Below are 12,014 nucleotides of genomic sequence, written 5' to 3'. Positions count from 1 at the left end.
AATTACTGGGCACAGAGACCTCTTCAGCCAACTATTTAACTGTGAGGAACTGCTGAGAGTGAACTCAAACCATAAATCAAAACATGGAGGACCGCTTGAATTAATCTGCATTGTACTAAGTATATGTTGCCCATAACACACTATAGGGGGCAAATGTGTTGGAGTGCACTGGCTACAGTACAAAGTACATTTCACAGCATGGGATATATGAATGGAGATAGATACAGGTGGTCTGAAACTTGCTTTGTTGTTTTCAAATGTGCTCTACTGTATTGTCTAGATAGCTTTGAAGCCCAGACTGAATCACATTGTTTCCCGTAAAACAAAAGTGAAAGACTGAAATCAGTGTGTATATCCAGGCTATTGTCTAGATAGTGTCTATTGGTAACATTCAACTCTGTCAAATCAAATGAAATCGACTTTTTATTGTCGCATGCTTCGTAAACAACATGTGTATACTAACAGTGAAATGCTTACTTATACAGGCCCTTCAAACAATGCAGAATACAATAATGATAATGATAAAAAAATAATATAAAAAAAATAGTAAGCTGCAATAACATACATGCGTAGCCTATCTTTACTGTTCATTAAGAAGAAAGCATGTATTTCTATAAGCAACATTTCCTGCCTTAATCTCTTAGTTCCCCCTCAAGGTTACAGATATCAACCTGGATCTGACTATGGTAGAGATTAAGTGCTGCGGCACTAGCCCACCTTTCCTAACCCTTTCTGCACCTAGCCATTGACTCGAACCGTCCAACTCCCACCCTCTCCCTTCTCTAAATGCCACTTAAGCTATTACAACTTTTCCAGCCGAGCACATCGTTGACCAGGGGGGCTGAGGACAAGGAGAGGGCGATGGGGAGGGACACTCTCAACAGACTAGCAGGGCACTGTCCTTGTTGTCAATGTCAGCTATATTTTATCAGCCTTTGATGCTTTCATCAAAGGCAACTTTAATATGTTGCTATACTTTTATTCTTCATAGTATGTCTTAAATCCTTATATTTGTTGTAAAAAAAAACACATTAAGTTTGATTGTGATAAGTTTCAAATCAGATTCTAACAGACAAAAACAGGGTCCCAACAAACAAGACAAATGATTTGAAACAGGTTTGTCTCAGAACTAAATTATTGAATCTGTAGTCAAAACATCTAATAATTTACAATGTTGAACACCAGCTATAAGCAATAGTAAGACAGTAATAGTAACAGTCAGAAGGTAAATGATAGTCCAACTCACGTGTTCCATCAGCTCCTTGATCATGCCGTTCCACTGGCCCTTGTCGTCCTGCGATCCGTACTTCCCATCAGGCACCAGGCGGATCTCGTAGGTGAAGCCCAGGATGCTGGCCAGCTCCTTGAGCAGGTCGATACAGAATCCCTCGAAACGGTCGTTGCCCACCAGCGCCTTGTCAGACTTCTTAAGCATGACATATGGCTCCTCCTGCGCAGACACAAAAAATCTAATGGAAACCAGCGTTGAGGTCAGCTTTTTCCATTTGTTCTTCGGCACACGCACCTAATTGAGGCAAAGTGATCTGGGCTGATAAGTCGTTGTTGGGCTGATAAGTGCTGATAAGACAGGAAGACTCCGGTCCAATGTGTGGTTAGCTGTACTGTATGTTTAAATATGGACGAGTGGAATGGTTTTCCTTGCATTAATAGAATGTACAGTGCATTCGGAAAGTATTCAGAGCCTTTTACTTTTTCCACATTGTGTTACGTTACAGGCTTTTCTAAAATGTATTAAATAAATACTTTCCCTCCTCAATCTACACACAATACCCCATAATGACAAAGCAAAACATTTTTTTTTTATTTTACTGCAAATTAATACCATATTCAGACTCTTTGCTATGAGACTCAAAATTGAGCTCAGGTACATCCTGTTTCCATTAACTATCCTTGAGATGTTTCTACAACTTGATTGGAGTCCATCTGTGGTAAATTCAATTGATTGGACATGATTTGGAAAGGCACACACCTGTCTATATAAGGTCCCACAGTTGACAGTGCATGTCAGAGCAAAGACCAAGCCATAAGGTCGAAGGAATTGCCTGTAGAGCTCCGAGACGACAGGATTGTGTCGAGGCACAGATATGGGGAAGGACACCAAAAAAATGTCTGCAGCATTGAAGGTCCCTACGAACACAGTGGCCTCCATCATTCTTAAATGGAAGAAGTTTGGAACCACCAAGACTCTTCCTAGAGCTGGCCTCCTGGCCAAACTGAGAAATCGGGGGAGAAGGGCCTTGGTCAGGGAGGTGACCAACAACCCGATGGTCACTCTGAAGGAGCTCCAGAGTTCTGTGGAGATGGGAGAATCTTCCAGAAGGACAACCATCTCTGCAGCACTCCACCAATCAGGCCTTTATGCTAGAGTGGCCAGACGGAAGCCACTTCTAGGTAAAAGGCACATGACAGCCCTGCCAAGTGTTACGTCTGGAGGAAACCTGGCACCATCCCTACAAGGAAGCATGGTGGTGGGAGCATCATGCTGTGGGGGCGGTTTTCAGCGGTATGGACTGGGAGACTAGTCAGGATTGAGGGAAAGATGAACGGAGCAAACTACAGAGAGATCCTTGATGAAAACCTGCTCCAGAGCGCTCAAGACCTCAGACTGGACGAAGGTTCAACTTCCAACTGTCACGTCCTGACCATAGTAAGCTGTTATTTTCTATGGTAGAGTAGGTCAGGGCGTGACAGGGGGGGTTCTAGTTTAGTTTTTTCTATGTTGTTATGTTCTAGTTTTGTATTTCTATGTTGGGCTTTGTTTGGGATGATCTCCAATTAGAAGTAGCTGGTCATCGTTGTCTCTAATTGGAGGTCATATTTAAGTTGGTGTTTGTCCCACCTGGGTTTGTGGGAGATTCATTTTGAGTAGTGTATGTTTCACCTCTGTGTCACGGTTTGTTGTTTTGTCATTCAGTTTATTTATGTATTGCTTAGTTTCACAGTGTAAATAAAATGTGGAACGACACACACGCTGCACTTTGGTCCGCTTCTCCTGTCGACAACCGTGACACCAACAGGACAACGACCCTAAGCACATAGCCAAGACAACGCAGGAGTGGCTTCAAGACAAGTCTCTGAATGTCCGGACTTGAACCTGATCAAACATCTCTGGAGAGACTTGAAAATAGCTGTGCAGCGATGCTCCCATCCAACCTGACAGAGCTTGAGAGGATCTGCAGAGAAGAATTGGAGAAACTCCCCAAATACAGATGTGCCAAGCTTGTCGAAGACTCGAGGCTGTAGTCGCTGACAAAGGTGCTTCAACAAAGTACTGAGTAAGTGGTCTGAATACTTATGTAAATGTCCTATTTCAGCTTTTTATTGTTAATAACTTTGCTACATTTTTAAAAACCTGTTTTTGCTTTGTCATTATGGGGTATTGTGTGTAGATTGATGAGGGGGAAAAAACTATTGAATACATTTTAGAATAAGGCTGTAACGCAACAAAATGTAGAAAAAGTCAAGGGGTCTGAATACTTTCCAAAAAGTATTTGACAGGAAAATCTATCTGATTTAAGTGACGGCTATGCTGTGCAATCTGAGAAATGTACAGCATGCAATAGGAAGTCTCGTTGATATACAATAGATGGTGAATCTAGGCACTCCAAAATAGCCTCTGCAGTCAGCCAACCTTCCCTGGCCGTTCCCCCTCCCACATCCCTGCCTACTGCCCCTTGTAGACATTGTATACTACAGTGCGATGCAGTTCATGGTCAGAGAGCCAGTGGTCTTTACTGCCCTGTAATATTCTCCCTGGCTCCTCATAATATCAGGTGGAAGAAAAGCTTGATTAAGAATAGAATGCTTCAATGAAATGGAACATGCCTGAAATGTTGCTGTCTCCAGGTAATGCCTATTGCCATGAACAATGGTTAAACTATAACCATGAACAATGGTTAAACTCTCAAAGAAAAGATGGCGGATGGCTCGATATTTCCATTTATTTAATGTCTTCCACTATCTGTCTGCAAAATAGGGCCCATAGATATCCCACTGTGCATTTTTTGAAGACATGGTTGTCCACTTCCTCATGGGCTATTTATTATTTATTGCTTCCGATGGTCAGCCATACAATTAATAATGAAGTCTGTTCATAAGCAGAGTAATTGATTCTCCAGTCAAGGTGACCTCTGCTTTTGTATTCCCATCGGCCACGTCTTTGTGTTACACAAAGCTGCTAGGAAAGCCGTTAAAGAGGGGGGAATAACCAGTCATAACACGGTTTACCACTCGGTCAGAAAAACGTGTGTTTCACAGGGTGGGGTTAGCTATGCTTATGGTGGCAAAGAAAGGGATTGATGTATATTATAATGATGCTGTGGCAAAATATGGAAATCACCGTTGTTTCAAATCATGTTGTCTTGATGGTAAATGCCTTGAAGGGAGGTCTTGGTGGAAGAATCAAAACACATCTAACACCCCTGGTTTAGCACATCCTAGTCTGACACTTATCATGTGTCCTTTTCTACACCCAAAATACCATCTCAGGGACAGAAAAATGTAGAGTAAATAATTGGCTGCAATCCTAATATGTAGCTAGTTGGCCGTTTGCAAATAGGACGTTACCTTTAAATACATGATAACCAAGGAATACTTGATAATAATGCATTTAGATAGAAAGCGAGAGCTTAGTGGAAAACTTTGTTCAAGTTGTCCAATTATCTTGATCCGAAAGTTTGCGTGTTGAGGGGGGAAGAAAAAAGTCATTACCATCTGTTTCTAGCCTTCCCAACTCTTTAAATTCCCCAAGGTTTGGACTCAAATCAAAGTGTTTAAACCAGTTTCACACTCTCTAGCACAGCATGGGTTTACATAAGAAAACGGGGAAGGAGATATGCAGACACAGTTACAGGCAATGGAGTGAAAACAATTAATGTGAGAGCTGGGAAAAACATTAAATATCTTAATCTCTTCGTAGAATGCGAGAAGTTATCGCCATAAAACTGTCAGACGTCTTATTCGCAGATCGCTGCGATCCGTTTGATGCAATGTCATTAAGCTCAGAATGGATAAAAAACACAGACACTGATATTAGTGCTGCTGATGCTCTATTCTCATTCTGCTTTTACAATCTAAAAGTGTTGATTTCTAGAATACTCCATGATACACTGTCAAAAGATGCAGCTGATCCTTGCAAGTGGCTGATTTGGACCTAAACCTTACTCCTGGATTGAAAAGCATGTCCAATGGGGAATTTCCATAGGAAATGTTTTTTAGTCCATGAATAGGCTTAATCTGGCTCAAAGAAACTGACCCTAAATCTTATTATTTTGTGTGTTTATTTTTGGCTGAAGCTCTAAACAACACCTGTTTATGGTTCTATTTCTTGTCTTTGTGATTGAAGTTGCTACTCCCCATGGTTGGCACCAGAAGGCACTGATTATATCTCTTCTAAACCTCACTCGGTCATAATTATAGCCTTGCGCTCCAATCGAGGCTTAATGAGAGTGTTTATCATTGTTGATAACTTGTGTGTCCGTCGAGAAAAAGCTCGTGGGGGACGTTCATTGTCAGGACCTCGGTGATAGCTCCACAAAGACCCTCGAACCTCCCAGTTCCCAGCGTATGAATACACAATAGACCATCTGCAAATGAATGTGGAAAACTGGTGGGAGAGAACACCTGTTTATTTCCTAACATGTAATTAATGGATATTTTATACGTAGACTGGTCCAGTGTGGCTCCCTGTCTTCTTCTCTACGGGCTCCTTGCACTGCAAGTGCCTCACATCCCCATGGTGATCTTAATGTGACATAATGATGATCTACAGTACATCCCTTGACAATCCAAGCTGCACTCAGATTGGCGAGGTAAATTCCAGGTGGTGTTCAGTTAATTCACTGTGATTAATTTGACAGATATCTCTGATTTCCCAGTCTGAGTGATGGTAGCGGAGAGGGCCTCAATGCCAAACATGTTTTTTCAACCTACTAACATGGACCATGTTTAAAGATGTTATTTTTCCAAATGTAAATGATACATAACTCGCAAGAGAAAATGGGTTTCCCTGTAATCCCTGTAAAATACTGAATGATAAGACACTGATATATAAAGTACCATCTCCTAAGGTAATGTTTTGAGTAGCTTGTCAAGCAGAAATGCTCAAATCTGAGAGAGAGAGAGAGAGAGAGAGAGACAGAGAGAGAGATCCTTCACAAAGGGATGATCAAAGTCAGCTAACCTACCAGGATGGTGGTGATGACCAGGGAACGGTTGGCCAGCGAGTCTGTGATGTTCATCCCTTTCCGCTTGGGCACCTCGGTGATGTTGAGACCTCCGGACGCACTCCACTTCCCCACCTGTGGGAAGATGAAAAGCGTGTAAGAGTTCGACTTCACCTTTCTACTGCGGCAACTCATGACCCTGACTTCCCACAAGCCCTGCTGCATTAGCGCCCACCGGGACACATTTCCATTAGCTGATTGGCTGTGTCACCTCTGGACACACTATACGCCATGAGGTTATTGGGAGAGGAAGTGGTGGGATGTGGAGGCAGGTTCTAAATGAATTGACATTGTAGGAGAGAGAAGTCTAAGAAATCAAATCGTTCTGTTGGGAATGATGGAATTATGATGGATATGTTTCACTTCATACTGGTGTTACGGTTTGGAACATTACATTTATTATTATTACATTTAAGTCATTTAGCAGACGCTCTTATCCAGAGCGACTTACAAAATGGTGCATTCACCTTATGATATCCAGTGGAACAACCACTTTACAATAGTGCATCTAAATCTTTTAAGGGGGGGGGTTAGAAGGATTACTTTATCCTATCCTAGGTATTCCTTAAAGAGGTGGGGTTTCAGGTGTCTCCGGAAGGTGGTGATTGACTCCGCTGTCCTGGCGTCATGAGGGAGCTTGTTCCACCATTGGGGTGCCAGAGCAGCGAACAGTTTTGACTGGGCTGAGCGGGAACTGTGCTTCCTCAGAGGTAGGGGGGCCAGCAGGCCAGTGGAGGATGAACGCAGTGCCCTTGTTTGGGTGTAGGGCCTGATCAGAGCCTGAAGGTATGGAGGTGCCGTTCCCTTCACAGTTCCGTAGGCAATCACCATGGTCTTGTAGCGGATGCGAGCTTCAACTGGAAGCCAGTGGAGAGAGCGGAACATAAATAATATGCAAAAATACGAAATTTGTCTAAAATGTAATCGAATTTAAACAACATAATTCAGTAGTAGTCTCCTAAGATGAACACGAAAACATTGTGTTGTGTTCTGCAACTTTAGCGTATCAAAAGGTATCAGACTCTCCAAACTGTCACCTGTCACCCCTTCAGGTGGCCTTGTTCTAAAAATACCAATACCTTGTGAATATCATAGCTTATGAATTGTTGAAATGAAGAGGGAGCACAGCCTTGTCGAACTCCTACAACAAACATTATTTTCACTTGCAACGCTTCTCTGATAACACACACAATAGGTAATTGGAGCACTTTTCTGAATGCAGGAAAAGAAGATAGGTTGTTAGTTTCTGTGTAGTATGTGTGTGAGCAACGTGGAGAGAAAGTGGGAGAGCAATCAAATATCATTTCCTGATCAATGTCTTCCATTTAGACTTCCATTTAGGCTTCACAATCTACTCCTTTCGCTAGTTAAAACACATACAGAAACCAGAGCATTAAAAATAGCAAACTAGATAAGCATCCTAGCGTGATTATCATATGGTTATTTCAGGTCTGGTATCTTTGCAGTTTTGTGCCCTTAGGAATGTAGCAAAACACAAATCCTACAATTCATTTTGAAAAGAAAGCCCAGCATGGGGTTGTCGGCAATGGAAATATAAAAGCTTGATATTGCTGGCAGAGAAGTTCTGCTCTGAGTAATCTCACGAAGATAAATACCAAAAGATCAGAGCAAATAAAAGGAGTTGCACTAGAGTAGTGCCTTCTGGGCAAAAAAAAAGCCCCTTCCATACTGTCGCGACAACTCTGGAACATATCATTACCATAAAATAGTCAGTCCTGTAGACTGTCGGTAACGATCTAATTTTGCATGTCAACTTCGCAGTCACTCGCTTTCGCTACTCTCCTCCTTCCCATCCTCCTCTCTTTCTCCTTCATGCGTAACTACCAAAGTGCCATTTAATATTCACAGGGCTGGCTGGCACTCGAGGTGGATCCGTTTAAAAGGTACACAAACACGCTGCATCGCAGCCAGCGTGAAAAACACCTGATAAAGTCCTTCTGTATGATCCACTGAGGAGCATATGCTCGAATTTGAAAAGCATATTAGTTACAGCTTGTGTGGAAAAGCCCCCCCAAAAAAGGACTACGCAACTGAAGAGAAGAGCTGCTTTAAAAAATATCCATGTCTTCCACTCTGCATGCCAGCCTAGTCTTACTAATTGTGGCCAATTAACTCAATTCATTAAATGTGTATAGCCAATGAAGCAATTCAAAAGTTATTTACTCATGCCACTACAGGGAGAAGAGAGCTTCTGATTTTTTTTCTTCCCTATTTTATATTAATGTCAGTGAATTTTCCACTCCGACTGGAAACCTCTCCTAATTCCAGTATGAGCTCAAACTCGGGCTAATATTCAATTAGGGCAGATTAGGCCTAAAAGTCGCTATCTTTACTGGCTAGAACAGTTAGCAAAAGCCGATTCCACAGATATAATGAGACAAAATCCTGCAATCCATTGAGTACTGTGGGATAAGTAACAAGCTTGAGACCAGGGATGTAGAAAAACACACAGTAGGCCTATATAGCATGTCTTTCATGCTGGTTTTAGCACACTAAAGATGTGCAAATAGAGCAGTAGACCCAGCACAGCAGAAGAATGAGATACGGAAATAGTTTGGCGCATTGTGGTTGTTCCAGCCTGGAGCTGCAGTGATATTCTGAGCTGACATGTCCTAGCTATTATACAGGCTCATACAGGCTCTGCCATACGGGAGCTCTTGAGGAAGTCATAATGGCACTTATCTCGAGTTAATGTTTCCATAATGCATGACAAACCCATATCACCACAAAGCAGTTAATAGTCCGCAGGGTGCTACTCTGCCTTTTAAAATAACACAGGAAGTTATTATTATCCTTCTTCATTACCAACTTTTGACTTTATTTTGTGGGTAAAACAGTGAGGTTTATACACCTCATTAGCAAACAGCGTTTCGGGCAACAACTCGAATTACCATTTGAGACTTGCAATTAACACTTTAATGTCTTCCCTCATCCAATTTGCTTTATGATCCATTAACGTATGCTTATGTTTGAACAGCCCATTGGCTTCCTTGTTAGGAGGTAAATGATACTGTCAAATGGAGACCGTTGTGCATTATTTGTTCCATATTAAAGAAGAAAACTGGAATGGATTTCAGATTTTCACTAGACGATTTAACAGGGGATATGCAAAACAAATGTTACGTCCTAAGAGAGAAAGAGAGTATAGTGTATTGTGGAGATGATAGATAAATCTGTGTAGGTGTAAAATCACCAGGGTATGGGTTTATTGTTGTATTTTTTTCCCTATGTCCTCAGACTGAGTGAAAACCTAAACTATTAGGTAACACTATACTTCTTTAAAGTGTGGTTAGTTTGATAGTTGAAGTCATTGTGGTAAGGAAAGAGGTGTGTTACCTTCTCCAGGCCCTCCTCTTTCAGGCTGATGATGTCCAGGTCAAAGTCTGTGCGGAGGCCACTGGTCCTGTTGAACGACAGCCTCCCCGTCAGGCCTTCCCAGTGAGACTGCAGACAAATACACACAACCACAAATGAACACTCATTCATTAAAGCACGTGAGTACGCACACATGTAAAAACAAACATCAAGGCCACACACACACACACACACACACACACTGGGCTGCATTTCATTTTTAATTACATTTCACATCCCAACGCCTCAGAAACATTTTCTCCGAGACCACAGTGTTAATTAAAGACCATGTCCTTCACTTGTTTCCACACAAGGGAGAAAAAAAAACACATAACTGCCCATCATTATGATCGACTGATATTCCCCCCCCCCCCCCCCCCCCCCCCCCAGAGCCCTCCTCCTGTTTCTCCGCGCTCACAGAGATGTGTCTGATACCCCTGGCAATGATGGAGCTACTGATGAAGCTATGGAGCTAACACATTCCCCTCACTTATACTCCGGGCTCTGGCCTTGTGATGTTCGGTACACTGGGCGCCGTGTCACCATGTTCTACAGCCTTAATCTGACTATTCTGAGTCACAGTCATCACACACTCTCTTGTGAAATGAAACAAGAGCTGATTATACGACTTGCCTGTTTCAAACAGTCTTATTGTGAACAGAAGGGCACACCAGTTTCCCTTTTCAGTAAAAATAGGACACAATGTGAGTTTTGCCATCTGTAAATCGGTTATGAATACAGGGAATTTAGCTGGAGAGATTACATTAACACAGCTTTGAGTAGTTCATTACTTTGAGACACTATCCATCAATAAGAGATTTTTCCAGATAACATTGTTTTTGTCTGTAAAATGAATGTTGCATGATTACACAATGTTTCCTTCTTTTCCAAATGTAATTGCATTTGTCAAATGGATTCAGAGACAAACAGTACGGCATCCACAATCTCCTAATATGGATGCCACACACAAGATCAAACATCAACACCGAACGAAAACAAAACGCTCAGCATCACCTCTTTGATGAAGTTCATAAAGCGTCCGCCGAACCTCCATGGTTTGTGGCGGTGGCACTGCAGCGAGTTGACCGTCATCTGTGGTGCGTGCTGGTAGGAGACGGACACGATGTGGACCGCGTCGTACGTCAGAGCAGCATCTGTCTGGAATAAATGGGGACATTATTTCAGCTGACGGCTGTGGACAAGGGGAGTCCACTCCCTTAGCACCAGCAGCAGCAAAAGTGTTTGAGAAAAAGCTAACAAAGGGAAATCAAAGTGCTCAGACGTTTCTTATTTTCCAGATAGCATGCCCGAGAAAGTGAGCTCAATTCCTTTTGTAAATATGGATATGAACGTTTCCAGGCGAGTAAGACGAAATTAAAGGCAGCCTACCTTGATGTTTGTGTCACCTAGATTCTATCTCTTACGGAGTTCCGGGAGCAATTAAAAGTGCATACTACACGGAGCGAGCGCACTCCTTTCCATAAAACCCCTCCTTCTCCATACAGAAATAATGAGACCTGTGAGAGTGCCGTGTGGGTGTATCTGAACCCCAGTCAAATCCATTAATAGATAAACAAACAACGAGGGATTGCAACAATATAATATTCATATTGAATATACCACGTACATGTATAACTCTTTATCTTCCATTAGCGACGCTCGCTTATTAAGTTAGAGCGTAAAAGGAGGCTTTATTGGAATATCAGGGATGGGATTTGTGATTATTGGATTTAGACCATTGTGATGGGATTTGAGAATGATTATGAGCTCCCCTGAATACATTGAATGAATTAGTTCAGAATTTAGTAGACTGTGAACATCCTGCTTCCAAGTGCTTCTTATCTGACTTCATGATGATAACAGGCCCCAAAAGTTTCACCATTGTCATTCTCATTAGCATAATTGGTGGTACGTAGCAGTAGTAGTAATGGTAGTAGTACTGTTACTAATAGTAGAGATACAGTGGTAGTACTGTTACGACAGATGAGACTATAATGTTCTATCTGCATTTCTTCCCAAAATGTCATTATTGAAATAAAATGTTGAGAGTAGGGCTGGTGAAAGACACACAGTATTTAGATATCAATATGATGTCTTTCATGCTAATTTTAACATACTATCAGCCTCAGAGATCCACAACAGAAGACCAAAAACATACCGTCATGATCCCCTCCAGGAGGCCCGAGTCGGGCTTGGGAGGTATCTGCCTCTCTTGGGACCACTTCTCAACGATGGACGCCACCTGAGGGTTGTCCACGTTGAGGATGCGGAAGCCGGTCATGTTGACGCCACAGAAACGGTAGGGCTCCAGGTCGATAGCCATGAGGTCCTTCAGAAAGAAAGGGATGAAACAAAGAGTAGATGATCTTGTTTCGCTTTAGACGGCTGGGATTG

General features: G+C 42.2%; 1 protein-coding gene across 1 annotated transcript in view; it reads right to left on the bottom strand.

Annotated features, from left to right (window-relative positions):
• Positions 1-12,014, bottom strand: part of LOC106605119 (glutamate receptor ionotropic, kainate 3) — a 120,836-nt gene that overhangs the window by 29,212 nt on the left and 79,610 nt on the right. Inside the window, exons 6-10 of the mRNA XM_082975282.1 lie at positions 11,779-11,949; positions 10,635-10,778; positions 9,603-9,710; positions 6,207-6,320; positions 1,247-1,450 (exon numbers count right to left, since the gene is read on the bottom strand). Coding sequence (XP_082831408.1) covers positions 1,247-1,450; positions 6,207-6,320; positions 9,603-9,710; positions 10,635-10,778; positions 11,779-11,949 — 741 coding nt within the window. The remainder of the gene's footprint in view (positions 1-1,246; positions 1,451-6,206; positions 6,321-9,602; positions 9,711-10,634; positions 10,779-11,778; positions 11,950-12,014) is intronic.

The sequence above is a fragment of the Salmo salar genome, chromosome 05, assembly GCF_965601325.2.
Source record: "Salmo salar chromosome 05, fSalSal1, whole genome shotgun sequence".
NCBI classification, from domain to species: domain Eukaryota; kingdom Metazoa; phylum Chordata; class Actinopteri; order Salmoniformes; family Salmonidae; genus Salmo; species Salmo salar.
Note: the sequence above shows the minus strand (reverse complement) of the source record. Positions and strands in the feature narration are given on the sequence as shown.